Genomic DNA, 9955 nt, shown 5'->3' with positions numbered 1-9955 from the left:
GTACGTGTGTGTGTGTGTGTTCCCATAGTAACCAAGGCGGAGAGGAACAGAGATTTAGTTTTCTTTACACGTTTTTAACCATAGAAAAGTTTCCTCTCCGTGAGTCTCATGAAGACCTCCATGGAGGATCATCCCAGGACACTCCGGGGGGGACCGCTGGAGCTGTGAGTCTCTTTAATGCACGTTTCTTTAAGTTGTGCCCGTTTCTTTAAAGCGTGCAATTTACTTTAATCGGTTATTGGTTTTCGTCAGTAGAGGTTCATGGTTGTATGTGCAGTTTTGTGTTGCGTATTAGTAGAGGACGTTCACGGTTGTGCGTGCAGGTGTGGGTTTGTGTGTGCAGGTTTGTGTATTAGTAGAGGTTCATGCGTGTGTCCGTCCCAGGAAGCCAACAAGACAGCGGTACGTGAAGACGGGAGCCTCGCAGCTGCTGGAGAAACGCAAAGAAAACGTCACGGCCGGCGAAGAGCTTCAGGCTCAAAGAGAGGTGGGATTCATCCATTTATTCACCCTTCATCTTAACTCCTCCGGGCCTGTTCAGGGTTTTGATTTGATCACTTCCACAACGTGGACGTGAATCTACGGAAGAGGATTAGGGCCACACATAAAAATAAATAAATAAGTTCTGACTTTCTTCTCAGAATTCAGAGAAAAAGTCAGAATTAAAAAAAAAATGTATGAGTGGCCCTAATCCTCTTCCGTCTGAATCTGTCTGGTGTTTGAGATTGTTGGTTTGTGATTGTTGGTGTTTGATTGTTGGTTTGTGATTGTTGGTGTGTGATTGTTGGTGTGCGTGATTGTTGGTGTGTGATTGTTGGTGTGTGATTGTTGGTGTGTGTGATTGTTGGTGTGTGATTGTTGGTGTGTGTGATTGTCGGTGTGTGTGGTTGTCGGTGTGTGTGATTGTTGGTGTGTGATTGTTGGTGTGTGTGATTGTCGGTGTGTGTGATTGTTGGTGTGTGATTGTTGGTGTGTGTGATTGTTGGTGTGTGATTGTTGGCGTGTGTGATTGTTGGTGTGTGATTGTTGGTGTGTGTGATTGTTGGTGTGTGATTGTTGGCGTGTGTGATTGCTGGTGTGTGATTGTTGGTGTGTGTGATTGTTGGTGTGTGATTGTTGGTGTGTCTGATTGTTGGTGTGTTATTGTTGGTCTGTGTGTTCCTGCAGGTTTTTGAGGTCAAAAGGAACAGTTTGCGACTGCGCCGAGACGAGGTGCTACACAAGGAGAAACATCTCGAGGCGTCACTGATCAACTTCGACAAATTTCTCCAGGTACGTGAAGAGACTCATCATCCATTCACTCTTCTTCTTCTTCGGCGTCAAGTCCGTCTCTCTCTCTCTCTCTGTCCGTCTGTCCGTCTGTCTGTCTGTCTGTCTGTCTGTCTGTCTGTCTGTCTGTCTGTCTGTTCTGTCTGTCTGTCTCTCGCTCTCTCTCTGTCTTTCTCTGTGTTTGTCTCTGTCTCTCTCTTTCTCTCTCTCTCTCTCTCTCTCTCTCTCTCTCTCTCTCTCTCTCTCTCTCTCTCTCTCTCTCTTTCTCTCTCTCTCTCTCTCTCTCTCTCTCTTTCTCTCTTTCTCTCTGTCTCTCTCTCTCTCTCTCTCTCTCTCTCTCTCTCTCTCTCTCTCTCTCTCTCTCTCTCTCTCTCTCTCAGTCTCTCTCTCTGTCTCTCTCTCTCTCTGTATAAAATATCAATATGACGCACCAAGGAAATATGAAACGAAATGATGTACAAAAGTCTGTGGGGGTGTTTGTGTGCGTGTGTGTGTGTGTGTTTTTGTGCGTGCGTGCGTGCGTGCGTGTGTGCGTGCGTGCGTGCGTGCGTGTGTGTAGGAGAACGACGCCAAGTGCAGCAGGAGCATCACGAAGGCGGAGAAGGAGCGGCAGGCGGGGCTGCAGAAGGAGGCGGAGGCCCAGCGGCTGAGTCGGCGCTGCCGCTCGCTGGACGGGAGGAGGCGGAGCCTCCAGCTGGCGGTGGAGAGGAGCGCCCTCTATGGGAGGTTTCTGGAACAGGTCCTCAAGACCGCCACGGTGATCCAGAAGCACAACCAAGATTATAGACAAAGTCTAGATAAAAAAACGTTTTGTCTCTTTAATGTAGAGTTAAAAAGGGTACAGCCTTTGTTTCTTTTTCTTTTATCAATCCAATATCTTACACTTAAAAATAGTACTTAGCATCATGTAGCATCTTATCCCAGCTATCCCTGTTGTACGGGGAATGGGTTAACCTAGTGATGGTTAGTGCTTGGCTCTTGGTTCTATGAACATCCTTATTGTACCCACAGCAGTATATTGTTGTTTCTCTTTCTTCTGACTAATGCACTGATCGTAAGTCGCTGTGGATTAAAGCGTCGGCTAAAGGCCCTGAATGTGGACGTGTTGTGATGAATTCGTTAACATAAGACGCCATGTTGTCCCCTCGTGGTTCCCCTGGCCCAGCTGGAGGAGGTCCGGGCCCTGGTGGGCCGCTTCGAGACCCTGCTGGTTACCAGGACCCAGCTGTCGGAGCGGGAGGGCCAGGCCCGCACTCTGCTGGACGGCCACCGGGGGAGCCAGCAGCGGGAGCTGGACCGGCAGAACTGCCTGCTGATGCACCACAACAACCGACTGTCCCAGCTGCAGACCGAGCTGGACCTGTCCCGGGCCGACCGGCTGGGCTGGGTACGCACGCAGAGACCCCGACCGGGGACCCCGACCGGGGACCCCTATCAGAGACCCTGAACATGTTATTAAACATGTTAATGAACATTGCATTGTAAGGGCAGGTCTCCCCCTTTCTAAGGGCAGGTCTCCCCTGTCTCCCCCTGTCTAAGGGCAGGTCTCCCCCTGTCTCCCCCTTTCTCCCTCTGTCTAAGGGCAGGTCTCCCCTGTCTCCCCCTTTCTAAGGGCAGGTCTCCCCCTTTCTCCCCCTGTCTAAGAGCAGGTCTCCCCCTGTCTAAGGGCAGGTCTCCCCCTGTCTCCCCCTTTCTCCCCCTGTCTAAGAGCAGGTCTCCCCCTGTCTAAGGGCAGGTCTCCCCCTTTCTCCCCCTATCTAAGGGCAGGTCTCCCCCTGTCTAAAAGCAGGTCTCCCCCTTTCTCCCCCTATCTAAGGGCAGGTCTCCCCCTGTCTAAAAGCAGGTCTCCCCCTGTCTAAGGGCCGGTCTCCCCCTGTCTAAGGGCAGGTCTCCCCCTGTCTAAGGGCAGGTCTCCCCCTGTCTAAGGGCAGGTCTCCCCCTGTCTAAGGGCAGGTCTCCTCCTTTCTCCCCCTATCTAAGGGCAGGTCTCCCCCTGTCTAAGAGCAGGTCTCCCCCTGTCTAAGGGCAGGTCTCCCCCTTTCTCCCCCTATCTAAGGGCAGGTCTCCCCCTGTCTAAAAGCAGGTCTCCCCCTGTCTAAGGGCAGGTCTCCCCCTGTCTAAGAGCAGGTCTCCCCCTGTCTAAGGGCCGGTCTCCCCCTGTCTCCCCCTGTCTAAGGGCAGGTCTCCCCCTGTCTAAGGGCAGGTCTCCCCCTGTCTAAGGGCAGGTCTCCCCCTGTCTAAGGGCAGGTCTCCCCCTGTCTAAGGGCAGGTCTCCCCCTGTCTAAGAGCAGGTCTCCCCCTGTCTAAGGGCCGGTCTCCCCCTGTCTCCCCCTGTCTAAGGGCAGGTCTCCCCCTGTCTAAGGGCAGGTCTCCCCCTGTCTAAGAGCAGGTCTCCCCCTGTCTAAGGGCAGGTCTCCCCCTGTCTAAGAGCAGGTCTCCCCCTGTCTCTGCAGGAAAGCCGGTGGACCCACATCCAGAATACGGCAGCCAAAGAGACGCTCCTGCTGGGTCAGATCAAAACGGGGACCCTGAACCTGTTCCAGCTGGCCGGGGGCGTCCTGGGGGGGGACCAGGGCGTGGAGGTCGACGCCACAGAGACCCAGCTGGACCGGGTGAGAGGAACGACTTCAGGCTCGTGTTCGGCTGGTTCTGCCTCATGGGGCTCTGAGGTTAACTGTTCTCCTGCTTTCCCTTCAGATCCAGATCTTCATTCAGAAGCAGATGGACATTATGAATGAAATAAACCCTTCGGACACTCTGTTCGGCTAAGTAGAAATATTAATGGAATATTTTATTATATTTTTTATATGTGAATGAACAGCAACACCAGACAGAAGCAAACTGCACGATTTAGTTTTTTGCCGTAGACTCGATCAGCACGTCTATACTGCCACCCTGTGGCCAACGTGGTGCATGCCGACTGGAATGGTCGTATTATAATTCATTAAACGTTGCTCTTTGCCTCATTATAAATAAAAATGCTACCTTTGCATTCATCAGTTTGATTCAACAATTTGTTTTGATGAAATGAACATTTAATTATTGAGGTATGTATCAGAAAAGATAACCTTTTCAGTGAGGGTAGGGTACATTGCTACACAGAGCTAGTCTAAAATTAACATCTGAACATTAAACTCTTAAGCAGTAAACAGCAGCCTATTTTTAATGCCCATTAGTTTATTTACTTGAAAATAACCACTTATTTTATTTCAAAATAATAAATAAAATAAAACACCAATGTCGTAGTTTCGAGTATGAATCTGATTGTGTGTTGATTTTGTTCTATTGAATGTGAACGTTAGTTTCCTGAAGTGTTCCTTTACTCGATGTAGTACCGTGAGGAGTCCGTCCCCCTCCAAGGGGGCATGGCTAGGGGGGCCGCAGAGTGTCTATTTGCCCTTCTTGCCCTTGCCCTTGGCCTTGCCCTTGCCCTTGGCCTTGGCCCTCATGTTCTTGCGGACGCAGTAGCCCCTCCACCAGGCCTGGATCACCACCGCCCCGCCCGTCTGCAGGCCCAGCTCCCGGGCCTCTTCCCGCTGCGCCTCCTCCAGCCGCCGCCGCGCCTCCATGATCTGGTCGTACTCCTCCGCCAGGACGCCGTACGCCTCCTCCAGGTCCGCCCTCTCCTGCTGCTCCTCCCCAAAGGCCCCGCCCACCTCCTGGAGCTCCTCCTACCGGGAGGAGGGGGAGGAGGCGGAGGAGGAGGAGGGGGAGGAGGAGGAGGAGGAGGAGGAGGAGGAGGGGGAGGAGGAGGAGGAGGAGGAGGAGAAGGGGGAGGAGGAGGAGGGGGAGGAGGAGGTGGAGGAGGGGGGAGAGGAGGAGGGGGAGGGGGAGGAGGAGGAGGAGGGGGAGGAGGAGGAGGGGGAGGGGGAGGGGGAGGAGGAAGAGGCGGTGGTGAGATAAGAACTGCTCCGTGGGGGGGGGGGTCAGGATGCTGCGTCACGTAGGGTACAACAGGGGGGGTCCATACCTGCTTCTCCCCCATGTCCGCGTCGTACTTCTGGAGCCAGTTCTCAATCTCTGTCTCCACCTTGAATCTTTTCTGCCAGAGTGAGAACAGACGTGATGAACCCTGCAGGCCCACGTGCCTCTTCACCTTCAGCCACGGCGCTTTAATCCATGTGTGCTCCAAATGGGCCTGCTGCTACCCTCTTTAATGTATGTTTAAACCATGTCGGGTTCACCACATTGGCCAGCTGTGATACCTTTAATGTATCTCTTATTTTTATACCATGTTGCTGATATCTTTAATATATCTCATGTTTTATGCAATGTTGCTGTGATACCCTCTCCAATCTCTCAAGTTTTAAACAATGTTGCTGTGATACCCTCTCTAATCTATCTCATGTTTTATACCACGCTGCTGTGGTACCTCCTCTACCATCCCTCGTCTTTTACACCACGCTGCTGTGGTACCTCCTCTACCATCCCTCGTCTTTTACACCACGCTGCTGTGGTACCTCCTCTACCATCCCTCGTCTTTTACACCACGCTGCTGTGGTACCTCCTCTACCATCCCTCGTCTTTTACACCACGCTGCTGTGATACCTCCTCTACCATCCCTCGTCTTTTACACCACGCTTCCGATACCTTTCTCAGGCCCTTCTCCACCTGCCGGTTCTCCAGGACCAGGGTGTTGAGTTGGAGGACGAGTTTGTCGATGTCCTGCTGCATGCAGGCCTGCTTCCCCTCCCAGGTCTTGATGTTCGACAGGCTCTGCTTCTCTGCGTCCTGCTGCGTCCGCGTCACAAAGTCCCTGGAGGTCTTCTCCATCAGCTGCAGCGAGTTCTGCAGCTTGGAGATCACCGCGTCCTTCTTCGAGATCTGGAACCACACAGACGAGACGCTCCGTTACTCGACCGCAGAGCTCCGTAGGCGTACATCCAGCCTGTCCTCCCACACATAGGAGACGGGGACCTGTGCTATAGGGAGCCTGTGGAGACCAGGGGATCGAACCCAGAACCCTTTCACCATACTCACAGAGCCACCAGTTGCTGTAAGAATATTTGGAGAAAAGATAACTTTAAGAATCCTGTGAGGCAAATTCAAGTGGTGAGCCTCAAACGACGATGCAAAAGATATACACATACAGCTGGCTGCGAGGGCGGGAGAGTAGTAGGATAAAGAATAGTGGAATAAAGAATAAGAAGGAAACGCAGCATTCTCCACAGCCTTATGTCCTAAACGTGAGATATAGGACCGTACCTCTGGGTCCCTCTCCATGAGGCTAAAGGTGAGATGTAGGACCACACCTCCCTGGTCTCTCTCTGTGAGGCTAAAGGTGAGATACAGGACTGTACCTCCGCGTCTCTCTCCATGAGGCTAAAGGTGTGTGAGATGTAGGCCGTACCTCCGCGTCTCTCTCCATGAGCCTAAAGGTGTGTGAGATGTAGGCCGTACCTCCGCGTCCCTCTCTGTGAGGCTAAAGGTGGGTGAGATGTAGGCCGTACCTCTGCGTCTCTCTCCATGAGGCTAAAGGTGTGTGAGATGTAGGCCGTACCTCCGCGTCTCTCTCCATGAGCCTAAAGGTGTGTGAGATGTAGGCCGTACCTCCGCGTCCCTCTCTGTGAGGCTAAAGGTGGGTGAGATGTAGGCCGTACCTCCGCGTCTCTCTCCATGAGCCTAAAGGTGTGTGAGATGTAGGCCGTACCTCCGCGTCCCTCTCTGTGAGGCTAAAGGTGTGTGAGATGTAGGCCGTACCTCCGCGTCCCTCTCTGTGAGGCTAAAGGTGGGTGAGATGTAGGCCGTACCTCCCTGGTCCCTCTCTGTGAGGCTAAAGGTGTGTGAGATGTAGGCCGTACCTCCGCGTCCCTCTCTGTGAGGCTAAAGGTGGGTGAGATGTAGGCCGTACCTCCGCGTCCCTCTCTGTGAGGCTAAAGGTGGGTGAGATGTAGGCCGTACCTCCGCATCCCTCTCTGTGAGGCTAAAGGTGGGTGAGATGTAGGCCGTACCTCCGCGTCCCTCTCTGTGAGGCTAAAGGTGGGTGAGATGTAGGCCGTACCTCCGCGTCCCTCTCTGTGAGGCTAAAGGTGGGTGAGATGTAGGCCGTACCTCCGCGTCTCTCTCCCGGGTGACGGCAGCCACCTTCTCCTCCAACAGGGCCAGCAGGCCCAGGTTGTTGGCGTGTCTCTGAGCCAGGTCCTGGAGGAACCGCGCCCGCTGCCTCTCCTCGCCGGGCCCGGTCAGCAGGCGCTGCACCAGGATCCGGTGGAGACCCTGCAGCCCCCCGATCAGACCCTGCATGCCGTCGCTCCGCCCCGGGCCCCCCGCCGCGGCCGCGCCCCTCACAGCCCTGAGGTCGGCGGGGCGGTCCCGCAGCAGCCTCAGGACGTTCTTCAAGGAGGACCGGAACTCCTTGTCCAGCTCAGCCGTCGGCGCCTCCTCCGCCTGGTCTACCCTCTCCACGGTGAGCCGGTGCCCGCTCAGAGCCTCGCCGAGCTCCTCGCTCAGGCTGGGAGACAGGCGGTCCAGGTTCTGCAGCACGGAGGGCAGCATGGCCAGCAGCTCCACCTGGTGGAGGCAGTCCGCCATCACACCGGCGGTGCGCTCTGCCTCCAGGGAGGGCAGCTTCTTCTGGGAAGGCTCCAGGATCCTCATGGCCTCCTCGCTGATCGGCCTGGATGGTGGATCTGGACCAGGCCCTGCTGACATGATCTTCACCTCTGAAGACATGGTGCTGGCACGGTGAAATGATAAACAAGCAAAAAAAAAAAGAGTATTTTACATTACTAGCTTCATGATGTTTTCAGAGTCAGTTTGAATACACTACTATTAAACATATATTTGTATATATATATATATATATATATATATATATATATATATATATATATATATATATATATATATATATATATATATATTAGAACATTAAATAAGTGAATTCAATGTTTGACAACATGTCATCTTTGCTTATATGTAGTGGGAACTTTAACCTGTCCTACCTTTTAAAACCAGTAGTTCTTGTCAGATATTCTGGGCCAAAACTTACTAACTAATTGCACTAACTAGTTTTGCAGAGTCAGTGGGTCAGTTGGTGAAAAACGTTTTCTGTTGATGTTTCTTCATCGCTGTTGCTAAGAAACCAAACTGTCTTTTACTTTGAAACATCCGCCCGCCGTATCTCGACGCGGCATGTCGCGAAACACTTCCCGGTCGTATGTCGTGAATTGCCGTTTGTTTGTACCACATCACAAGACTGCATGTCGATGTTTGTTGTTGACATCGTCGCGGGGCTTTTTAGAAGCGATGCTGTTCGCATTGCTAGCCGGGTACAGACACAACAACAGCCTCGGTGTTAACATCTGAGCCCACGCCTCCCCGCGGACCGTGTGAGTGACAGTCATCCCACCGGGTGAGTGTCAGACACCCCATCGGGTGAGTGACAGACTCCCCGGCCATGTCTCCCAGGGCTGGGACGGGGCTTTAGAGGACGTCGCTGCTTAAGGATCCCCACTGACCGCTGCCGCCTTGCATACCTCGGAGAGGATCACAGGTCTCTGAGCTGTTCATGATGGAGACGGAGGACGACGACGTGCCTCTGATCCTGACCTGGGACGAGGCCAGCAGCGGACTGCTGAACGAGGAGGCGGAGAGGGCGGACGAGAGTAAGCGGACCCTTCATTCTTCTTCTTTCGATTTCAAATGTCCTGTTGAACACCGCGCCGTCCCTGCAGGTCCCAGACCTGCGACGGGACGCTCTCTGTTGACATTGAAAGTTGACCTGAAGCTGTCTAGACTGAGCCCTGGGTAAATAAGTGTTCATGAAGCGCGATCCCACCTCCGCGGTCCTGTTTAATGACAGCTCCGTGGAAGTTCGTTGTGTTGCCCATCGTCCCCATGCAGGACCTCTGCAGGGGGGAAATGACGAGGCACCGTTTGAAGTTCTGTTGTTGAGTTCCCCCTCAAAAGCTGGGGCCACACGTTGTCTAAAACGGCCACCAAGCTGTATTTACGTGTGCAGCACGCATGCGTCCATTCTGTGTAGTAATCCTACTGCCTTTTGTGTGCCTCTTATATTCACTACAAACTGACCAATGGAGAAAACTGCAGTCTCAGCAGACCATTTTAGTGGCGTCCCCCCTCCCTCCCCCACCTCATAGTCCCGGGCAACATGTTTGTGTTGTGTGTGTCCATGTCAGACCAACATCCAGCCTCGGGTGATGTGCGACTAGCCGTGGAGCGAATGTCTGTTTGTGTGAGCGCCTGTGGGCTTTGAGTTTTTGCTGTGGAAACAAACGGAAGACGAAGGAGCTTCTCCGGCCGACCTGGGAACGGATCCCGAGAGAGAGAGAAAGTGGACGACCAGCTTGTTCCTGCTGCCGGCTCGGGGAACAGAGCGACCATAAGGAGTGAGTGTGAACCCCAGGGCCTCTGGTCTGACCCGGCCTTCAGACGGGCCGTCGTGTGGAGCTGACGGCGTGGCTCCTCGTGTCACGTCGAGTGGTCAGGTGTAGACGGAGAGAGGAGTTGATCGGCTGGGCGGCCGGTGCCGCTGGTGGCTGAGATGCCAGCGCAGTACCAGGCCCGACCACCGGCCCACGGCGTTATTGACGGGGAGCTCCACACAAGGTATTGTTCGGAGACCAACGAGAGGGCCAGAGCTGTGCAGCGTGCGCTACTGCCGGCCTGAGCTGAACCCCCGACAGGACGTCCGCTAGCTAGGCCGTCTCCGCACCGCAGACAC

The 9955-nt window shown here is 53.7% G+C and overlaps 3 protein-coding genes across 6 annotated transcripts in view; 2 read left to right on the top strand and 1 right to left on the bottom strand.

The window, feature by feature from the left end:
- Positions 1-4263, top strand: cfap73 (cilia and flagella associated protein 73). 2 transcript variants are annotated; one of them, XM_030369916.1, is made up of 7 exons: positions 1-164; positions 385-487; positions 1168-1272; positions 1829-2008; positions 2435-2656; positions 3723-3881; positions 3967-4263. In XM_030369916.1, the coding sequence occupies exons 1-7, from the start codon at positions 109-111 to the stop codon at positions 4036-4038; spliced, it is 897 nt and encodes a 298-aa protein (XP_030225776.1). In that variant the 5' UTR covers positions 1-108; the 3' UTR covers positions 4039-4263. The 2 variants fall into 2 exon arrangements, with proteins under 2 accessions (XP_030225776.1, XP_030225774.1); XM_030369914.1 differs by having other exon boundaries at positions 1829-2026.
- Positions 4101-8415, bottom strand: drc10 (dynein regulatory complex subunit 10). Its single transcript, XM_030369913.1, has 5 exons — positions 8214-8415; positions 7321-7945; positions 5860-6093; positions 5240-5311; positions 4101-4940 (listed from the first exon to the last, which is right to left on the bottom strand). The coding sequence occupies exons 2-5, from the start codon at positions 7939-7941 to the stop codon at positions 4659-4661; spliced, it is 1209 nt and encodes a 402-aa protein (XP_030225773.1). The 5' UTR covers positions 7942-7945; positions 8214-8415; the 3' UTR covers positions 4101-4658.
- Positions 8416-8425: 10 nt separating this feature from the next.
- tpcn1 (two pore segment channel 1) overlaps positions 8426-9955 on the top strand; it is a 16981-nt gene continuing 15451 nt past the window's right edge. For 2 of the 3 annotated variants that reach the window (XM_030369889.1, XM_030369888.1), the window contains exon 1: positions 8426-8876. In XM_030369889.1, coding sequence (XP_030225749.1) covers positions 8780-8876 — 97 coding nt within the window. In that variant the 5' untranslated portion in view covers positions 8426-8779. Of the gene's footprint in view, positions 8877-9601; positions 9621-9955 lie in introns of those variants that run through there. The other variant, XM_030369890.1, reaches the window with a different exon arrangement.

This window comes from Gadus morhua, chromosome 11, assembly GCF_902167405.1.
Source record: "Gadus morhua chromosome 11, gadMor3.0, whole genome shotgun sequence".
Classification (NCBI taxonomy): Eukaryota; Metazoa; Chordata; class Actinopteri; order Gadiformes; family Gadidae; genus Gadus; species Gadus morhua.
Note: the sequence above shows the minus strand (reverse complement) of the source record. Positions and strands in the feature narration are given on the sequence as shown.

What these genes read in the sequence shown, in the direction of transcription:
- cfap73 (XM_030369914.1), top strand. Translation starts at nt 109, where the DNA reads ATGAAGACCTCCATGGAGGATCATCCCAGGACACTCCGGGGGGGACCG. An exon ending in CGGGGGGGACCGCTGGAGCT is followed by an intron (nt 165 to 384) that starts GTGAGTCTCTTT and finishes TGTCCGTCCCAG; the next exon opens with GAAGCCAACAAGACAGCGGT. An exon ending in AGCTTCAGGCTCAAAGAGAG is followed by an intron (nt 488 to 1,167) that starts GTGGGATTCATC and finishes GTGTTCCTGCAG; the next exon opens with GTTTTTGAGGTCAAAAGGAA.
- drc10 (XM_030369913.1), bottom strand. Translation starts at nt 7,941, where the DNA reads ATGTCTTCAGAGGTGAAGATCATGTCAGCAGGGCCTGGTCCAGATCCA. An exon ending in CCCGGGAGAGAGACGCGGAG is followed by an intron (nt 6,094 to 7,320) that starts GTACGGCCTACA and finishes GTGTGGTTCCAG; the next exon opens with ATCTCGAAGAAGGACGCGGT. An exon ending in TGGAGAAGGGCCTGAGAAAG is followed by an intron (nt 5,312 to 5,859) that starts GTATCGGAAGCG and finishes TCACTCTGGCAG; the next exon opens with AAAAGATTCAAGGTGGAGAC.